The sequence below is a fragment of the Panulirus ornatus genome, chromosome 35 (assembly GCF_036320965.1).
Source record: "Panulirus ornatus isolate Po-2019 chromosome 35, ASM3632096v1, whole genome shotgun sequence".
Lineage (NCBI taxonomy): Eukaryota > Metazoa > Arthropoda > Malacostraca > Decapoda > Palinuridae > Panulirus > Panulirus ornatus.
Window position 1 is genome coordinate 18427765 of NC_092258.1, and position 22628 is coordinate 18450392.

The window sequence follows — 22628 nt, forward strand, 5'->3', positions numbered from 1 at the left end:
AATGTACACACACACACATATATATATATATATATATATATATATATATATATATATATATATATATATATATTTTATTTTATTATCCCTGGGGATAGGGGATTAAGAATACTTCCCACGTATTCCCTGCGTGTCGTAGAAGGCGACTAAAAGGGCTGGAAATCCTCCCCTCTCGGTTTTTTTTTTTTCAATTTTCCGAAAGAAGGAACAGAGAGTTGGGCCAGGTGAGGGTATTCCCTCAAAGGCCCAGTCCTCTGTTCTTAACGCTACCTCGCTAATGCGGGAAATGGCGAATAGTTTGAAAGAAAGAATATATATATATATATATATATATATATATATATATATATATATATATATATATATATATATATATATATATATATATATATATATATATATACATACAGACATATACATATATACACATGTACATAATTCATACTGTCTCCCTTTATTTATTCCCATCGCCACCCCGCCACACATGGAATAACATCCCCCTCCCCCCTCATGTGTACGAGGTAGCGCTAGGAAAAGACAACAAAGGCCCCATTCGTTCACACTCAGTCCCTAGCTGCAATGTAATAATGCACCGATACCACAGCTCCCTTTCCACATCCAGGCCCCACACAACTTCCCATGGTTTACCCCAGACGCTTCACATGCCCTGGTTCAATCCATTGACAGCACGTCGACCACGGTATACCACATCGTTCCAATTCACTCTATTCCTTGCACGCCTTTCACCCTCCTGCATGTTCAGGCCCCGATCACACAAAATCTTTTTCACTCCATCTTTCCACCTCCAATTTGGTCTCCCACTTCTTCTCCTTCCCTCCACCTCTGACACATATATCCTCTTTGTCAATCTTTCCTCACACATTCTCTCCATGTGACCAAACCACTTCAAAACACCCTCTTCTGCTCTATCAACCACACTCTTTTTATTACCACACATCTCTTTTACCCTTACATTACTTACTCGATCAAACCACCTCACACCACATATTGTATTCAAACATCTCATTTCCAGCATATCCATCCTCCTGCTCACAGCTCTATCCATAGCCCACGCCTCGCAACCATACAACATTGTTGGAACCACTAATCCATCAAACATACCCATTTTTGCTTTCCGAGATAATGTTCTCGACTTCCACACATTCTTCAAGGCTTCTAGAATTTACGCCCCCTCCCCCACCCTATGACTCACTTCCGCTTCCATGGTTCCATCCGCTGCCAAACCCACTCCTAGATATCTAAAACACTCTACTTCCTCCAGTTTTTCTCCATTCAAACTTACCTCCCAATTGGATTGACCCTCAACCCTACTGTACATAATAACCTCGTTCTTATTCACATTTACTCTCAACTTTCTTCTTTCACATACTTTACCAAACTCAGTCACCAGCTTCTGCAGTTTCTCACATGAATCAGCCACCAGCGCTGTATCATCAGCGAACAACAACTGACTCACTTCCCGAGCTCTCTCATCCCCAACAGACTTCATACTTGCCCCTCTCTCCCAAACTCTTGCATTCACCTCCCTAACAACCCCATCCATAAACAAATTAAACAACCATGGAGACATCACACACCCCTGCCGCAAACCTACACTCACTGAGAACCAATCACTTTCCTCTCTTCCTACACGTACACATGCCTTACATCCTCGATAAAAACTTTTCACTGTTTCTAACAACATGCCTCCCACACCATATATTCTTAATACCTTCCACAGAGCATCTCTATCAACTCTATCATATGCCTTCTCCAGATCCATAAATGCTACATTCAAATCCATTTGCTTTTCTAAGTATTTCTCACATACATTCTTCAAAGCAAACACCTGACCCACACATCCTCTACCACTTCTGAAACCACACTGCTCTTCCCCAATCTGATGCTCTGTACATGCCTTCACCCTCTCAATCAATACCCTCCCATATAATTTACCAGGAATACTCAACAAACTTATACCTCTGTAATTTGAGCACTCGCTCTTATCCCCTTAGCCTTTGTACAATGGCGCTATGCAAGCATTTCGCCAATCCTCAGGCACCTCACCATGAGTCATACATACATAAAATAACCTTATCATCCAGTCAACAATACAGACATCCCCTTTTTTTAATAGATTCCACTGCAGTACCATCCAAACCTGCTGCCTTGCCGGCTTTCATCTTCCGCAAAGCTTTTACTACCTCTTCTCTGTTTACCAAATCATTTTCCCTAACCCTTTCACTTTGCACACCACGTCGACCAAAACACCCTGTATCTGCCACTCTATCATCAAACACATTCAGCAAACCTTCAAAATACTCATTCCATCTCCTTCTCACATCACCACTACTTGTTATCACCTCCCCATTAGCCCCCTTCACTGAAGTTCCCATTTGCTCCCTTGTCTTACGCACTTTATTTACCTCCTTCTACAACATTTTTTTATTCTCCCTATAGTTTAATGATACTCTCTCACCCCATCTCTCATTTGCCCCCTTTTTCACCTTTTGCACCTTTCTCTTGACCTCCTGCCTCTTTCTTTTATACATCTCCCAGTCATTTGCATTTTTCCCTGCAAAAATCGTCCAAATGCCTCTCTCCTCTCTTTCACTAATAATCTTACTTCTTCATCCCACCAGTCACTACCCTTTCTAATCAGCCCACCTCCCACGCTTCTCATACCACAAGCACCTTTTGCGCAAGCCATCACTGCTTCCCTAAATACATCCCTTTCCTCCCCCACTCCCCTTACCTCCTTTGCTCTCACCTTTTTCCATTCTGTACTCAGTCTCTCCTGGTACTTCCTCACACAAGTCTCCTTCCCAAGCTCACTTACTCTCGCCACTCTCTTCACCCCCAACATTCTCTCTTCTTTTCTGAAACCCCCTACAAATCTTCAGCTTCGCCTCCACAAGATAATGATCAGAAATCCCTCCAGTTGCACCTCTCAGCACATTAACATCCAAAAGTCTCTCTTTCGCGCTCCTATCAATTAACACGTAATCCAATAACGCTCTCTGGCCATTCTCCTACTTCCATACGTATACTTATGTATATCTCTCTTTTTAAACCAGGTATTCCCAATCACCAGTCCTTTTTCAGTACATAAATCTACAAGCTCTTCACCATTTCCATTTACAACACTGAAAACCCCATGTATACCAATTATTCCCTCAACTGCCACATTACTCACCTTTGCATTCAAATCACCCATCACTATAACCCGGTCGCGTGCATCAAAACCACTAACACACTCATTCAGCTGCTCCCAAAACACTTGCCTCTCATGATCTTTCTCATGCTCAGGTGCATATGCACCAATAATCATCCATCTCTCTCCATCAACTTTCAGTTTTACCCATGTCAATCTGGAGTTTACTTTCTTACACTCTATCACATACTCCCACCATTCCTGTTTCAGGAGTAGTGCTGCTCCTTCCCTTGCTCTTGTCCTCTCACTAACCCCTGACCTTACTCCCAAGACATTCCCAAACCACTCATCCCCTTTACCCTTGAGCTTCGTTTCACTCAGAGCCAAAACATCCAGGTTCCTTTCCTCAAACGTACTACCTATCTCTCCTTTTTTCTCATCTTGGTTACATCCACACACATTTAGACACCCCAATCTGAGGCTTCGAGGAGGATGAGCACTCCCCGCGTGATTCCTTCTTCTGTTTCCCCTTTTAGAAAATTGAAATACAAGGAGGGGAGGGTTTCTAGCCCCCCGCTCCCGTCCCCTTTAGTCGCCTTCTACGACACATGAGGAATGCGTGAGAAGTATTCTTTGTCCCCTATCTCCCCTATCATGACTAGATAATACACAGTGTATACATTCATGACCAGATAATATACAATGTATACTTGCATGATCAGATAATATACAATGTATACATTTATGACCAGATGATATACAGTGTATACATTCATGATCAGATGATATACAATGTATACATTCAGAAAAAAAAAACCTGTTTACATCAGCTGTTAAGAACATTGACGAAGATTCTCTGAACTAAATGATTATGTATATTACTAGACACATAGATAATATTATGTATATTACTAGACATATAGGTAATATTATGTATATTACTAGACACATAGATAATATTATGTATATTACTAGACATATATGTAATATTATGTATATTACTAGACATATAGGTAATATTATGTATATTACTAGATATATAGATAATATTATGTATATTACTAGACATATAGGTAATATTATGTATATTACTAGACATATATATAATATTATGTATATTACTAGACATATAGGCAATATCATGTATATTACTAGACATATAGGTAATATTATGTATATTACTAGACATATAGGTAATATTATGTATATTACTAGACATATAGATAATATTATGTATATTACTAGACATATAGGTAATATTATGTATATTACTAGACATATAGATAATATTATGTATATTACTAGACATATAGGCAATATCATGTATATTACTAGACATATAAGCAATATTATGTATATTACTAGACATATAGGTAATATTATGTATATTACTAGACACATAGATAATATTATGTATATTACTAGACATATATGTAATATTATGTATATTACTAGACATATAGGTAATATTATGTATATTACTAGATATATAGATAATATTATGTATATTACTAGATATATAGGTAATATTATGTATATTACTAGACATATAGATAATATTATGTATATTACTAGACATATAGGCAATATCATGTATATTACTAGACATATAGGTAATATTATGTATATTACTAGACATATAGGTAATATTATGTATATTACTAGACATATAGATAATATTATGTATATTACTAGACATATAGGTAATATTATGTATATTACTAGACATATAGATAATATTATGTATATTACTAGACATATAGGCAATATCATGTATATTACTAGACATATAAGTAATATTATGTATATTACTAGACATATAGGTAATATTATGTATATTACTAGACATATAGGTAATATTATGTATATTACTAGACATATAGGTAATATTGTGTATATTACTAGACATATAGGTAATATTATGTATATTACTAGACATATAGGTAATATTATGTATATTACTAGACATATAGTTAATATTATGTATATTACTAGACATATAGGTAATATTATGTATATTACTCGACATATAGGTAATATTATGTAGTAAAGAGATGGATCTACTTCCGTCCTGACTGTTTCATGTTACAACGCTATGATCCTTACTGGTCAAGGTTCTCCTCGTGGCAGTTATCATATACCTTATTGTGATGTACTGCACATGTGTATAATGTACCTTATTGTGATGTACTGCACATGTGTATAATGTACCTTATTGTGATGTACTGCAAATGTGTATAATGTCCTTATTGTGATGTACTGCACATGTGTATAATGTACCTTATTGTGATGTACTGCACATGTGTATAATGTACCTTATTGTGATGTACTGCAAATGTGTATAATGTCCTTATTGTGATGTACTGCACATGTGTATAATGTCCTTATTGTGATGTACTGCATATGTGTATAATGTCCTTATTGTGATGTACTGCACATGTGTATAATGTACCTTATTGTGATGTACTGCAAATGTGTATAATGTCCTTATTGTGATGTACTGCACATGTGTATAATGTACCTTATTGTGATGTACTGCACATGTGTATAATGTACCTTATTGTGATGTACTGCATATGTGTATAATGTACCTTATTGTGATGTACTGCACATGTGTATGATGTACCTTATTGTGATGTACTGCATATGTGTATAATGTACCTTATTGTGATGTACTGCACATGTGTATAATGTACCTTATTGTGATGTACTGCACATGTGTATAATGTACCTTATTGTGATGTACTGCACATGTGTATAATGTACCTTATTGTGATGTACTGCACATGTGTATAATGTACCTTATTGTGATGTACTGCACATGTGTATAATGTACCTTATTGTGATGTACTGCACATGTGTATAATGTACCTTATTGTGATGTACTGCACATGTGTATAATGTACCTTATTGTGATGTACTGCACATGTGTATAATGTACCTTATTGTGATGTACTGCACATGTGTATAATGTACCTTATTGTGATGTACTGCACATGTGTATAATGTACCTTATTGTGATGTACTGCACATGTGTATAATGTACCTTATTGTGATGTACTGCACATGTGTATAATGTACCTTATTGTGATGTACTGCACATGTGTATAATGTACCTTATTGTGATGTACTGCACATGTGTATAATGTACCTTATTGTGATGTACTGCACATGTGTATAATGTACCTTATTGTGATGTACTGCACATGTGTATAATGTACCTTATTGTGATGTACTGCACATGTGTATAATGTACCTTATTGTGATGTACTGCACATGTGTATAATGTACCTTATTGTGATGTACTGCACATGTGTATAATGTACCTTATTGTGATGTACTGCACATGTGTATAATGTACCTTATTGTGATGTACTGCACATGTGTATAATGTACCTTATTGTGATGTACTGCACATGTGTATAATGTCCTTATTGTGATGTACTGCACATGTGTATAATGTACCTTATTGTGATGTACTGCACATGTGTATAATGTACCTTATTGTGATGTACTGCACATGTGTATAATGTACCTTATTGTGATGTACTGCACATGTGTATAATGTACCTTATTGTGATGTACTGCACATGTGTATAATGTACCTTATTGTGATGTACTGCACATGTGTATAATGTCCTTATTGTGATGTACTGCACATGTGTATAATGTACCTTATTGTGATGTACTGCACATGTGTATAATGTACCTTATTGTGATGTACTGCACATGTGTATAATGTACCTTATTGTGATGTACTGCACATGTGTATAATGTACCTTATTGTGATGTACTGCACATGTGTATAATGTACCTTATTGTGATGTACTGCACATGTGTATAATGTACCTTATTGTGATGTACTGCACATGTGTATAATGTACCTTATTGTGATGTACTGCACATGTGTATAATGTACCTTATTGTGATGTACTGCACATGTGTATAATGTACCTTATTGTGATGTACTGCACATGTGTATAATGTACCTTATTGTGATGTACTGCATATGTGTATAATGTACCTTATTGTGATGTACTGCATATGTGTATAATGTACCTTATTGTGATGTACTGCACATGTGTATAATGTACCTTATTGTGATGTACTGCACATGTGTATAATGTACCTTATTGTGATGTACTGCATATGTGTATAATGTACCTTATTGTGATGTACTGCACATGTGTATAATGTACCTTATTGTGATGTACTGCACATGTGTATAATGTACCTTATTGTGATGTACTGCATATGTGTATAATGTACCTTATTGTGATGTACTGCACATGTGTATAATGTACCTTATTGTGATGTACTGCACATGTGTATAATGTACCTTATTGTGATGTACTGCACATGTGTATAATGTACCTTATTGTGATGTACTGCACATGTGTATAATGTACCTTATTGTGATGTACTGCATATGTGTATAATGTACCTTATTGTGATGTACTGCACATGTGTATAATGTACCTTATTGTGATGTACTGCATATGTGTATAATGTACCTTATTGTGATGTACTGCATATGTGTATAATGTACCTTATTGTGATGTACTGCACATGTGTATAATGTACCTTATTGTGATGTACTGCATATGTGTATAATGTACCTTATTGTGATGTACTGCACATGTGTATAATGTACCTTATTGTGATGTACTGCACATGTGTATAATGTACCTTATTGTGATGTACTGCATATGTGTATAATGTCCTTATTGTGATGTACTGCACATGTGTATAATGTACCTTATTGTGATGTACTGCATATGTGTATAATGTACCTTATTGTGATGTACTGGATACGTGTATAATGTACCTTATTATGATGTACTGCACATGTGTATAATGTACCTTATTGTGATGTACTGCACATGTGTAAGATGTACCTTATTGTGATGTACTTCATATGTGTATAATGTCCTTATTATGATGTATTGCACATGTGTATAATGTACCTTATTGTGATGTACTGCACATGTGTATAATGTACCTTATTGTGATGTACTGCACATGTGTATAATGTACCTTATTATGATGTACTGCACATGTGTATAATGTACCTTATTGTGATGTACTGCACATGTGTATAATGTACCTTATTGTGATGTACTGCATATGTGTATAATGTACTTTATTATGATATACTGCATATGTTTATAATGTACCTTATTGTGATGTACTGCACATGTGTATAATGTACCTTATTGTGATGTACTGCACATGTGTATAATGTACCTTATTATGATGTACTGCACATGTGTATAATGTACCTTATTGTGATGTACTGCACATGTGTATAATGTACCTTATTGTGATGTACTGCACATGTGTATAATGTACCTTATTGTGATGTACTGCACATGTGTATAATGTACCTTATTGTGATGTACTGCACATGTGTATAATGTACCTTATTGTGATGTACTGCAAATGTGTATAATGTACCTTATTGTGATGTACTGCACGTGTAAAATGTACCTTATTATGATGTACTGCACATGTGTATAATGTACCTTATTGTGATGTACTGCACATGTGTATAATGTACCTTATTGTGATGTACTGCACATGTGTATAATGTACCTTATTGTGATGTACTGCATATGTGTATAATGTACCTTATTGTGATGTACTGCACATGTGTATAATGTACCTTATTGTGATGTACTGCATATGTGTATAATGTACCTTATTGTGATGTACTGCATATGTGTATAATGTACCTTATTGTGATGTACTGCATATGTGTATAATGTACCTTATTGTGATGTACTGCATATGTGTATAATGTACCTTATTGTGATGTACTGCACATGTGTATAATGTACCTTATTATGATGTACTGCACATGTGTATAATGTACCTTATTTTGATGTACTGCACATGTGTATAATGTACCTTATTGTGATGTACTGCACATGTGTATAATGTACCTTATTGTGATGTACTGCACATGTGTATAATGTACCTTATTGTGATGTACTGCACATGTGTATAATGTACCTTATTGTGATGTACTGCACATGTGTATAATGTACCTTATTGTGATGTACTGCACATGTGTATAATGTACCTTATTGTGATGTACTGCACATGTGTATAATGTACCTTATTGTGATGTACTGCACATGTGTATAATGTACCTTATTGTGATGTACTGCATATATGTATAATGTACCTTATTGTGATGTACTGCACATGTGTATAATGTCCTTATTGTGATGTACTGCACATGTGTATAATGTACCTTATTGTGATGTACTGCACATGTGTATAATGTACCTTATTGTGATGTACTGCACATGTGTATAATGTACCTTATTGTGATGTACTGCACATGTGTATTATGTACCTTATTGTGATGTACTGCACATATGTATAATGTACCTTATTGTGATGTACTGCACATGTGTATAATGTACCTTATTGTGATGTACTGCACATGTGTATAATGTACAAGGGAAGGTCCATGAACAAAATCAAGTAAGTTATGATGATGATGATGATGATGGTGATCATGAAGGAAATATCATTATAGAAGTCTTATGATCTGCTTCATCAGAGATAAATGTCCACATCCAATATTGCGGCATGATATATGACTTGGTTGGCTCTATTTACCTACTAATCTTCTATTCATTTACTATTTATTGATACATCAATGTTCTATTTATCTGCTATTGATCTCTCGTCAAAATATATATTATTGTTATTATTATTATTATTATCATTATTATTATTATCATTATTATTTATTATTATTATTATTATCATTATTATTATTATTATTATCATTATTATTATTATTATCATCATTATTATTATTATTACTATTATCATTATTATTGCTATTATTATTATTATTATTATTATTTTTTTTTTTTTTTTTATACTTTGTCGCTGTCTCCCGCGTTTGCGAGGTAGCGCAAGGAAACAGACGAAAGAAATGGCCCAACCCTCCCCATACACATGTACATACACACGTCCACACACGCAAATATACATACCTACACAGCTTTCCATGGTTTACCCCGGACGCTTCACATGCCTTGATTCAATCCACTGACAGCACGTCAACCCCTGTATACCACATCGCTCCAATTCACTCTATTCCTTGCCCTCCTTTCACCCTCCTGCATGTTCAGGCCCCGATCACACAAAATCCTCTTCACTCCATCTTTCCACCTCCAATTTGGTCTCCCTCTTCTCCTCGTTCCCTCCACCTCCGACACATATATCCTCTTGGTCAATCTTTCCTCACTCATTCTCTCCATGTGCCCAAACCATTTCAAAACACCCTCTTCTGCTCTCTCAACCACGCTCTTTTTATTTCCACACATCTCTCTCACCCTTACGTTACTTACTCGATCAAACCACCTCACACCACACATTGTCCTCAAACATCTCATTTCCAGCACATCCATCCTCCTGCGCACAACTCTATCCATAGCCCACGCCTCGCAACCATACAACATTGTTGGAACTACTATTCCTTCAAACATACCCATTTTTGCTTTCCGGGATAATGTTCTCGACTTCCACACATTTTTCAAGGCTCCCAAAATTTTCGCCCCCTCCCCCACCCTATGATCCACTTCCGCTTCCATGGTTCCATCCGCTGACAGATCCACTCCCAGATATCTAAAACACTTCACTTCCTCCAGTTTTTCTCCATTCAAACTCACCTCCCAATTGACTTGACCCTCAACCCTACTGTACCTAATAACCTTGCTCTTATTCACATTTACTCTTAACTTTCTTCTTCCACACACTTTACCAAACTCCGTCACCAGCTTCTGCAGTTTCTCACATGAATCCGCCACCAGCGCTGTATCATCAGCGAACAACAACTGACTCACTTCCCAAGCTCTCTCATCCCCAACAGACTTCATACTTGCCCCTCTTTCCAAGACTCTTGCATTTACCTCCCTAACAACCCCATCCATAAACAAATTAAACAACCATGGAGACATCACACACCCCTGCCGCAAACCTACATTCACTGAGAACCAATCACTTTCCTCTCTTCCTACACGTACACATGCCTTACATCCTCGATAAAAAATTTTCACTGCTTCTAACAACTTGCCTCCCACACCATATATTCGTAATACCTTCCACAGAGCATCTCTATCAACTCTATCATATGCCTTCTCCAGATCCATAAATGCTACATACATACAAATCCATTATTATTATTATTATTATTATTATTATTATTGTTATTATTATTATCATTATTACTATTATCATTATTATTATTATTATCACTATTATTATTATTACTCAAGGGTAAAGGGGAAGAGTGGTTTGGGAATGTCTTGGGAGTAAAGTCAGGGGTTAGTGAGAGGACAAGAGCAAGGGAAGGAGTAGCAGTACTCCTGAAACAGGAGTTGTGGGAGTATGTGATAGAATGTAAGAAAGTAAATTCTCGATTGATATGGGTAAAACTGAAAGTTGATGGAGAGAGATGGGTGATTATTGGTGCATATGCACCTGAGCATGAGAAGAAAGATCATGAGAGGCAAGTGTTTTATGAGCAGCTGAATGAGTGTGTTAGTGGTTTTGATGCACGGGACCGGGTTATAGTGATGGGTGATTTGAATGCAAAGGTGAGTAATGTGGCAGTTGAGGGAATAATTGGTATACATAGGGTGTTCAGTGTTGTAAATGGAAATGGTGAAGAGCTTGTAGATTTATGAGCTGAAAAATGACTGGTGATTGGGAATACCTGGTTAAAAAAGAGAGATATACATAAGTATACGTATGTAAGTAGGAGAGATGGCCAGAGAGCGTTATTGGATTACGTGTTAACTGACAGGCGCGCGAAAGAGAGACTTTTGGATGTTAATGTGCTTAGAGGTGCAACTGGAGGGATGTCTGATCATTATCTTGTGGAGGCTAAGGTGAACATTTGTATGGTTTTTCAGAAAAGAAGAGTGAATGTGGGGGTGAAGAGGGTGGTGAGAGTAAGTGAGCTTGGGAAGGAGACTTGTGTGAGGAAGTACCAGGAGAGACTGCGTACAGAATGGAAAAAGGTGAGAACAATGGAAGTAAGGGGAGTGGGGGAGGAATGGGATGTATTTAAGGAATCAGTGATGGATTGCGCAAAAGATGCTTGTGGCATGAGAAGAGTGGGAGGTGGGTTGATTAGAAAGGGTAATGAGTGGTGGGATGAAGAAGTAAGATTATTAGTGAAAGAGAAGAGAGAGGCATTTGGACGATTTTTACAGGGAAAGAATGCAATTGAGTGGGAGATGTATAAAAGAAAGAGACAGGAGGTCAAGAGAAAGGTGCAAGAGGTGAAAAAGAGGGCAAATAAGAGTTGGGGTGAGAGAGTATCATTAGATTTTAGGGAGAATAAAAAGATGTTCTGGAAGGAGGTAAATAAAGTGCGTGAGACAAGGGAGCAAATGGGAACTTCAATGAAGGGCGCAAATGGGGAGGTGATAACAAGTAGTGGTGATGTGAGAAGGAGATGGAGTGAGTATTTTGAAGGTTTGTTGAATGTATTTGATGATAGAGTGGCAGATATAGGGTGTTTTGGTCGAGGTGGTGTGCAAAGTGATAGGGTTAGGGAAAATGATTTGGTAAACTGAGAAGAGGTAGTAAAAGCTTTGCGGAAGATGAAAGCCGGCAAGGCAGTAGGTTTGGATGGTATTGCAGTGGAATTTATTAAAAAAGGGGGTGACTATATTATTGACTGGTTGGCAAGGTTATTTAATGTATATATGACTCATGGTGAGGTGCCTGAGGATTGGCGAAATGCGTGCATAGTGCCATTGTACAAAGGCAAAGGGGATAAGAGTGAGTGCTCATATTACAGAGGTATAACTTTGTTGAGTATTCCTGGTAAATTATATGGGAAGGTATTGATTGAGAGGGTGAAGGCATGTACAGAGCATCAGATTGGGGAAGAGCAGTGTGGTTTCAGAAGTGGTAGAGGATGTGTGGACCAGGTGTTTGCTTTGAAGAATGTATGTGAGAAATACTTAGAAAAGCAAATGGATTTGTATGTAGCATTTATGGATCTGGAGAAGGCATATGATAGAGTTGATAGAGATGCTCTGTAGAAGGTATTAAGAATGTATGGTGTGGGAGGCAAGTTATTAGAAGCAGTGAAAAGTTTTTATCGAGGATGTAAGGCATGTGTACGTGTAGGAAGAGAGGAAAGTGATTGGTTCTTAGTGAATGTAGGTTTGCGGCAGGGGTGTGTGATGTCTCCATGGTTGTTTAATTTGTTTATGGATGGGGTTGTTAGGGAGGTGAATGCAAGAGTTTTGGAAAGAGGGGCAAGTATGAAGTCTGTTGTGGATGAGAGAGCTTGGGAAGTGAGTCAGTTGTTGTTCGCTGATGATACAGCGCTGGTGGCTGATTCATGTGAGAAACTGCAGAAGCTGGTGACTGAGTTTGGTAAAGTGTGTGAAAGAAGAAAGTTAAGAGTAAATGTGAATAAGAGCAAGGTTATTAGGTACAGTAGGGTTGAGGGTCAAGTCAATTGGGAGGTAAGTTTGAATAGAGAAAAACTGGAGGAAGTAAAGTGTTTTAGATATCTGGGAGTGGATCTGGCAGCGGATGGAACCATGGAAGCGGAAGTGAATAATAGGGTGGGGGAGGAGAGGAAAATCCTGGGAGCCTTGAAGAATGTGTGGAAGTCGAGAACATTATCTCGGAAAGCAAAAATGGGTATGTTTGAAGGAATAGTGGTTCCAACAATGTTGTATGGTTGCGAGGCGTGGGCTATGGATAGAGTTGTGCGCAGGAGGATGGATGTGCTGGAAATGAGATGTTTGAGGACAATGTGTGGTGTGAGGTGGTTTGATCGAGTAAGTAACGTAAGGGTAAGATAGATGTGTGGAAATAAAAAGAGCGTGGTTGAGAGAGCAGAAGAGGGTGTTTTGAAATGGTTTGGTCACATGGAGAGAATGAGTGAGGAAAGACTGACCAAGAGGATATATGTGTCGGAGGTGGAGGGAACGAGGAGAAGTGGGAGACCAAATTGGAGGTGGAAAGATGGAGTGAAAGAGATCTTGTGTGATCGGGGCCTGAACATGCAGGAGGGTGAAAGGAGGGCAAGGAATAGAGTGAATGTGGTCGATGTGGTATACCGGGGTTGACGTGCTGTCAGTGGATTGAATCAGGGCATATGAAGCGTCTGGGGTAAACCATGGAAAGCTGTGTAGGTATGTATATTTGCGTGTGTAGACGTATGTATATAAATGTGTATGGGGGTGGGTTGGGCCATTTCTTTCGTCTGTTTCGTTGCGCTACCTCGCAAACGCGGGAGACAGCGACAAAGCAAAAAAGAAAAAAAAGTTATTAGTACTACTACTACTACTACTACTACTACTCCTACTATTATTATTATTATATTATCATACATTGTCGCTGTCTCCCGCGTTAGCGAGGTAGCGCAAGGAAACAGAATAAAGAATGGCCAACCCACCCACATACACATGTATATACATACACGTCCACACACGAAAATATACATACCTATACATCTCAACGTATACATATGTATACACATACATACATATACATATATACGCATGTACATAATTCATACTGTCTGCCCTTATTCATTCTCGTCGCCACCCCGCCACACATGAAATAACAACCCCCTCCCCCTCATGTGCGCGAGGTAGCGCTACGAAACCACAGCTCCCTTTCCACATCCAGGCCCCACACAACTTTCCATAGTTTACCCCAGACGCTTCACATGCCCTGGTTCACTCCACGGAAAGCACGTCGACCCCGGTATTCCACATCGTTCCAAATCACTCTATTCCTTAGCACGCCTTTCACCCTCCTGCATGTTCAGGCCCCGATCACTCAAAATCTTTTTCACTCCATCTTTCCACCTCCACTTTGGTCTCCCACTTCTCCTCATTCCCTCCACCTCTGACACATATATCCTCTTTGTCAATCTTTCCTCACTCATTCTCTCCATGTGCCCAAACCATTTCAAAACACCCTCTTCTGCTCTATCAACCACACTCTTTTTATTACCACACATCTCTCTTACCCTTTCACTACTTACTCGATCAAACCACCTCACACCACATATAGTCCTCAAACATCTCATTTCCAGAACATCCACCCTACTCCGCACAACTCTATCTATAGCCCACGCCTTGCAACCATATAACATTGTTGGAACCACTATTCCTTCAAACATACCCATTTTTGCTTTCCAAGATAACGTTCTCGACTTCCACACATTTCTCAACGCTCCCAGAACTTTCGCCCCCTCCACACCCTATGATTCACTTCCGCTTCCATGGTTTCATCCGCTACCAAATCCACTCTCAGATATCTAAAACACTTCACATCCTCCAGTTTTTCTCCATTCAAACTTACCTCCCAGTTGACTTATCCATCAACCCTACTGTACCTACTAACCTTGCTCTTATTCACATTTACTCTCAACTTTCTTCTCTCACACACTATACCAAACTCAGTCACCAGCTTCTGCAGTTTCTCACACGAATCAGCCACCAGCGCTGTATCATCAGCGAACAACAACTGACTCACTTCCCAAGCTCTCTCATCCACAACAGACTGCATACTTGCCCCTCTTTCCAAAACTCTTGCATTCACCTCCCTAACAACCCCATCCATAAACAAAATAAACAACCATGGAGACATCACACACACCCCTGCCGCAAACCTACATTCACTGAGAACCAATCACTTTCCTCTCTTCCTACACGTACACATGCCTTACATCCTCGATAAAAACTTTTCACTGCTTCTAACAACTTGCCTCCCACACCATATATTCTTAATACCTTCCACAGAGCATCTCTATCAACTATACCATATGCCTTCTCCAGATCCATAAATGCTACATCCAAATCCATTTGCTTTTCTAAGTATTTCTCACATACATTCTTCAAAGCAAACACCTGATCCACACATCCTCTACCACTTCTAAAACCACACTGCTCTTCCCTAATCTGATGCTCTGTACATGCCTTCACCCTCTCAATCAATACCCTCCCATATAATTTCCCAGGAATACTCAACAAACTTATATCTCTGTAATTTGAGCACTCACTCTTATCCCCTTAGCCTTTGTACAGTGGCACTATGCAAGCATTCCGCCAATCCTCAGGCACCTCACCATGAGTCATACATTCATTAAATAACCTTACCAACCAGTCAACAATATAGTCACCCCCTTTTTTAGATAAGTTCCACTGCAATACCATCCAAACCTGCTGCCTTGCCGGCTTTCATCTTCCGCAAAGCTCTTACTACCTCTTCTCTGTTTACCAAATCATTCTCCCTAACCCTCTCACTTTGCACACCACCTCGACCAAAACACCCTATATCTGCCACTCTATCATCAAACACATTCGACAAACCTTTAAAATACTCACTCCGTCTCCTTCTCACATCACCACAACTTGTTATCACCTCCCCATTAGCCCCCTTCACTGATGTTCCCATTTGCTCCCTTGTCTTACGCACTTAATTTACCTCCTTCCAAAACATCTTTTTATTCTCCCTATAATTTAATGATACTCTCTCACCCCATCTCTCATTTGCCCTCTTTTTCACCTCTTGCACCTTTCTCTTGACCTCCTGCCTCTTTCATTTATACATCTCCCACTCATTTGCATTTTTTCCCTGCAAAAATCGTCCAAATGCATCTCTCTTCTCTTTCACTAATAGTCTTACTTCTTCATCCCACCACTCACTACCCTTTCTAATCAACCCACCTCCCACGCTTCTCATGCCACAAGCATCTTTTGCGCAAGCCATCACTGCTTCCCTAAATACATTCTATTCCTCCCCCACTCCCCTTACCTCCTTTGTTCTCCACCTTTTTCCATTCTGTACTCAGTCTCTCCTGGTGCTTCCTCACACAAGTGTCCTTTCCAAGCCCACTTACTCTCACCACTCTCTTCACCCCAACATTCTCTCTTCTTTTCTGAAAACCTCTACAAATCTTCACCTTCGCCTCCACAAGATAATGATCAGACATCCCTCCAGTTGCACCTCTCAGCACATTAACATCCAAAAGTCTCTCTTTCGCGCGCCTATCAATTAACACGTAATCCAATAACGCTCTCTGGCCATCTCTCCTACTTACATACGTATACTTATGTATATCTCTCTTTTTAAACCAGGTATTCCCAATCGCCAGTCCTTTCTCAGCACATAAATCTACAAGCTCTTCACCATTTCCATTTACAACACTGAAAACCCCATGTACACCAATTATTCCATCAACTGCCACATTACTCACCTTTGCATTCAAATCACCCATCACTATAACCCGGTCTTGTATATCAAAATTAGTAACACACTCACTCACATGCTCCCAAAACACTTGCCTCTCATGATCATTCTTCTCATGCCCAGGTGCATATGCACCAATCTCTCTCCATCCACTTTCAGTTTTACCCATATCAATCGAGAGTTTACTTTCTTACACTCTGTCACATACTCCCACCACTCTTTTTTCAGTAGTGCTACTCCTTCCCTTGCTCTTGTCCTCTCACTAACCCCTGACTTTACTCTCAAAACATTCCCAAACCACTCTTCCCCTTTACCCTTGAGCTTCGTTTCACTCAGAGCCAAAACATCCAGGTTCCTTTCCTCAAACATACTACCTATCTCTCCTTTTTTCTCATCTTGGTTACATCCACACACATTTAGACACCCCAATCTGAGGCCTTCGAGGAGGATGAGCACTCCCCGCGTGACTCCTTCTTCTGTTTCCCCGGTTTAGAAAGTTAAAATACAAGGAGGGGAGGGTTTCTAGCCCCCCGCTCCCGTCCCCTTTGGTCGCCTTCTACGACACATGAGGAATGCGTGGGATGTATTCTTTCTTCCATATCCCCAGGGATATATATGTATCATGTATTATATGATGTATTATATGATCATGATAAATAATTAGAGAAACTAGTTCGGCCAGGAAACATATAATCAATTTAACTATATTGAAAATAATCTATTAACGTCATCTTCATATTTTCTTAATCTCAATTTATAAGAAAAATAGAGAAAATTAGATGAAAATTGGAATACCTTACGTGTGTGTGTGTCCTGAACATTGAGTACATGGTATTGTTTTCACTATTTGGTAAATAAAGTGCGTAAGACAAGGGAGCAAATGGGAACTTCAGTGAAGGGCGCAAATGAGGAGGTGATAACAAGTAGTGGTGATGTGAGAAGGAGATGGAGTGAGTATTTTGAAGGTTTGTTGAATGTGTTTGATGATAGAGTGGCAGATATAGGGTGTTTTGGTCGAGGTGGTGAGCAAAGTGAGAGGGTTAGGGAAAATGATTTGGTAAACAGAGAAGAGGTAGTAAAAGCTTTGCGGAAGATGAAAGCCGGCAAGGCAGTAGGTTTGGATGGTATTGCAGTGGAATTTATTAAAAAAGGGGGTGACTGTATTATTGACTGGTTGGTAAGGTTATTTAATGTATGTATGACTCATGGTGAGGTGCCTGAGAATTGGCGGAATGCGTGCATAGTGCCATTGTACAAAGGCAAAGGGGATAAGAGTGAGTGCTCAAATTACAGAGGTATAAGTTTGTTGAGTATTCCTGGTAAATTATATGGGAGGATATTGATTGAGAGGGTGAAGGCATGTACAGAGCATCAGATTGGGGAAGAGCAGTGTGGTTTCAGAAGTGGTAGAGGATGTGTGGATCAGGTGTTTGCCTTGAAGAATGTATGTGAGAAATACTTAGAAAAGCAAATGGATTTGTATGTAGCATTTATGGATCTGGAGAAGGCATATGATAGAGTTGATAGAGATGCTCTGCGGAAGGTATTAAGAATATATGGTGTGGGAGGCAAGTTGTTAGAAGCAGTGAAAAGTTTTTATCGAGGATGTAAGGCATGTGTACGTGTAGGAAGAGAGGAAAGTGATTGGTTCTCAGTGAATGTAGGTTTGCGGCAGGGGTGTGTGATGTCTCCATGGTTGTTTAATTTGTTTATGGATGGGGTTGTTAGGGAGGTGAATGCAAGAGTTTTGGAAAGAGGGGCAAGTATGAAGTCTGTTGGGGATGAGAGAGCTTGGGAAGTGAGTCAGTTGTTGTTCGCTGATGATACAGCGCTAGTGGCTGATTCATGTGAGAAACTGCAGAAGCTGGTGACTGAGTTTGGTAAAGTGTGTGAAAGAAGAAAGTTAAGAGTAAATGTGAATAAGAGCAAGGTTATTAGGTACAGTAGGGTTGAGGGTCAAGTCAATTGGGAGGTGAGTTTGAATGGAGAAAAACTGGAGGAAGTGAAGTGTTTTAGATATCTGGGAGTGGATCTGGCAGCGGATGGAACCATGGAAGCGGAAGTGGATCATAGGGTGGGGGAGGGGGCGAAAATTCTGGGAGCCTTGAAGAATGTGTGGAAGTCGAGAGCATTATCTCGGAAAGCAAAAATGGGTATGTTTGAAGGAATAGTGATTCCAACAATGTTGTATGGTTGCGAGGCGTGGGCTATGGATAGAGTTGTGCGCAGGAGGATGGATGTGCTGGAAATGAGATGTTTGAGGACAATGTGTGGTGTGAGGTGGTTTGATCGAGTAAGTAACGTAAGGGTAAGAGAGATGTGTGGAAATAAAAAGAGCGTGGTTGAGAGAGCAGAAGAGGGTGTTTTGAAATGGTTCGGGCACATGGAGAGAATGAGTGAGGAAAGATTGACCAAGAGAATATATGTGTCGGAGGTGGAGGGAACGAGGAGAAGAGGGAGACCAAATTGGAGGTGGAAAGATGGAGTGAAAAAGATCTTGTGTGATCGGGGCCTGAACATGCAGGAGGGTGAAAGGAGGGCAAGGAATAGAGTGAATTGGAGCGATGTGGTATACCGGGTTGACGTGCTGTCAGTGGATTTAATCAAGGCATGTGAAGCGTCTGGGGTAAACCATGGAAAGCTGTGTAGGTATGTATATTTGCGTGTGTGGACGTATGTATATACATGTGTATGGGGGTGGGTTGGGCCATTTCTTTCGTCTGTTTCCTTGCGCTACCTCGCAAACGCGGGAGACAGCGGCAAAAAAAAGAAAAAAAAAATTTGGTTCTGGCAGAAGGTTGATATTTCATAATAAACATATTATGTGTTTATGCTTGATGAATAAGTTGACTTCATGTAAGACTTGAGGGAGTTGTACCTCGGGACACATTGGGACATGAGGGAATTTATTTCGGAATAATGGAACCCAGAATAATGTGTGTGTGTGTGTGTGTGTGTGTGTGTGTGTGTGTGTGTATGTTGGCAACACTGGTGTTGTGCTGGCATGTGTTGGCAACACTGATGTATCGCTGGCAGGCTGTTGATGGTCTCGTGTTAGACTGGTCATCCTGCATGGTGGCACGTTGTAGGTCATCCCTTCATGGTGGTTGTGACTACGTTATAAAGCTTAACTAGAGAGGTTGTTAAGTAGAGGTGATCAAGATGGGCAAGTTAAAAGTGGCCATGTTACGTTACCTGAGACGGGAAGACTTCCGGGTACTGACTGCGGTGAGTGAGTCAGGCTCCTCCATCTGCCCACATATCTAACTTGAGGATTTTCATACAAATGATCAATTGTATTAATTATAATAATGATGATAATTTATTTTGTACTTGTAGTTTAGGCAAGATGAACCAAGATGGCACCCTAATTATTGTCGTATCACGACCGTTACAGCTGGGAGAACTTGAGGCTTAAGGAAAACGTTAACATTAATGTTAACCCAGAACTTTGAACACATCTTCATAAACATTCACTAACATTATATGTAATACTTGAAGTACATTTACCTTAATGTAATGCATCATGTCAACTGTATACATCGAGACATACTAATAACTATAGATTGTATGATTATCTCATTTCCTCGGGCCAGGATGAGACAGCTTGATAATGCAGTATAAATCATCAAGATTACTTAAGTAATCTATCAAGATAACTTAGGTTATGTGATGTATCAAGATAACTTATGTGATGTATCAAGATAACACGTTATGTGATGTATCAAGATTACTTACGTTATGTGATGTGTCAAGATAACTTATGTGATGTATCAAGATAACTTACATTATGTGATGTATCAGGATTACTTACATTATGTTATGCATCAAGATAACTTATGTGATGTATCAAGATAACTTACGTTATGTGATGTATCAAGATTACTTACGTTATGTATCAAGATAACTTGCGTTATGTGATGTATCAAGATAACTTAGGTTATGTGATGTATCAAGATAACTTACGTTATTACGTTATTTGATGCATCAAGATTACTTACGTTTTGTAATGTTAGAACACTCGTTGATACGGAGAAACAATAGCAAAGAAAAAAGTAATTTTGCCTTATTTCTATTGGCCACTTGTAGTGGAGTCAACATTGTTGATTCACGTTTTTTTTTACAATACCAATTCGATGAAATTGGCACCAATATATTCCTTACATTAAGTTGGTATAAAGTGTGAGATTTTGTGTAACACATTTCATTCCCCCACTTTCTCTAAGGTTAGCATGATTTAGAAATAAAGGGGAATTTGTAGGGAAAAATAGCACTCAAAAAGTTGGGAGTGAAAGTAATCTGTATATGACTCCCGTTCAGTTCCAGCAAATTATGAATGTACTGGAAGGATGTCTACATCAACCTGACGTCATTTTTTTTTTTTGGTAAACATTTAGTTTAGAGACACCAATTTGGTCGGTTTGATAACTTCAATTTTCGCATATGGACTTTTTGTTGCTAATGTAAGTAATTTGTTAAACATTCTGCATTTTGCTTTACTGTTATTTGAAACTATATTTTGATTTTAATTTGGTCAGTAGTGGGAGGGTCATGAGGGATAAGGAAAACATAAGGTTGAATATTAATAATATGATATTGTAAAATGTGGAAATCAAAGTGTGCACTCTTATTTGAAGATTACATTTGTGGAGATGATCTCGATATTGTTATGTATTCTTATGAAGAACTTACAGTTCTCTGCTTATCTCCATGGTCTTTCATTTAGTTTGCAATGTGAGCACCGAGTTCAGATGTCTTAAGAAATATAAAAAATAAGACTCTGTGCTAGATAGATCTCGTAAGCATTTATTCGAGCCTTAAATCAATGTGGATATATACTCACCTGTTTGCAAAACTTGGATTAAGTCAGATTTACAAGGTACGAAGCATGGTAGCATTCATAAGAATGCATAAATCAAAAAGAGTAATGGCTGTTTCTACACACTACAGGCAAGTTTTCTACCACAGCATCATTCGCTTTGCATGACAACTTATGAACCAAGTGAAGCTCTAGAATCTGAACAAGCACCCAGCAAGTGATTTTGGTCGGCAGGTCAAAGGACATTTGAAAATAATGTTAGGATGCAATAGGTACCCCTTCTTTTTGTTCGCTATTTACAGTATTTCAATGAAAGTTTGAAATGCATTACTTTGTCCAATGCTGATTGTTAGTGTTTTTACTCAACAATTTCCCTCTGCTTCAAAGCCC

General features: G+C 38.7%; 1 protein-coding gene across 1 annotated transcript in view; it reads left to right on the top strand.

The window, feature by feature from the left end:
- The first annotated feature begins 20409 nt into the window (after positions 1 to 20409).
- Positions 20410 to 22628, top strand: part of RIOK2 (RIO kinase 2) — a 160140-nt gene continuing 157921 nt past the window's right edge. The window contains exon 1 of the mRNA XM_071683128.1: positions 20410 to 20647. Coding sequence (XP_071539229.1) covers positions 20582 to 20647 — 66 coding nt within the window. The 5' untranslated portion in view covers positions 20410 to 20581. The remainder of the gene's footprint in view (positions 20648 to 22628) is intronic.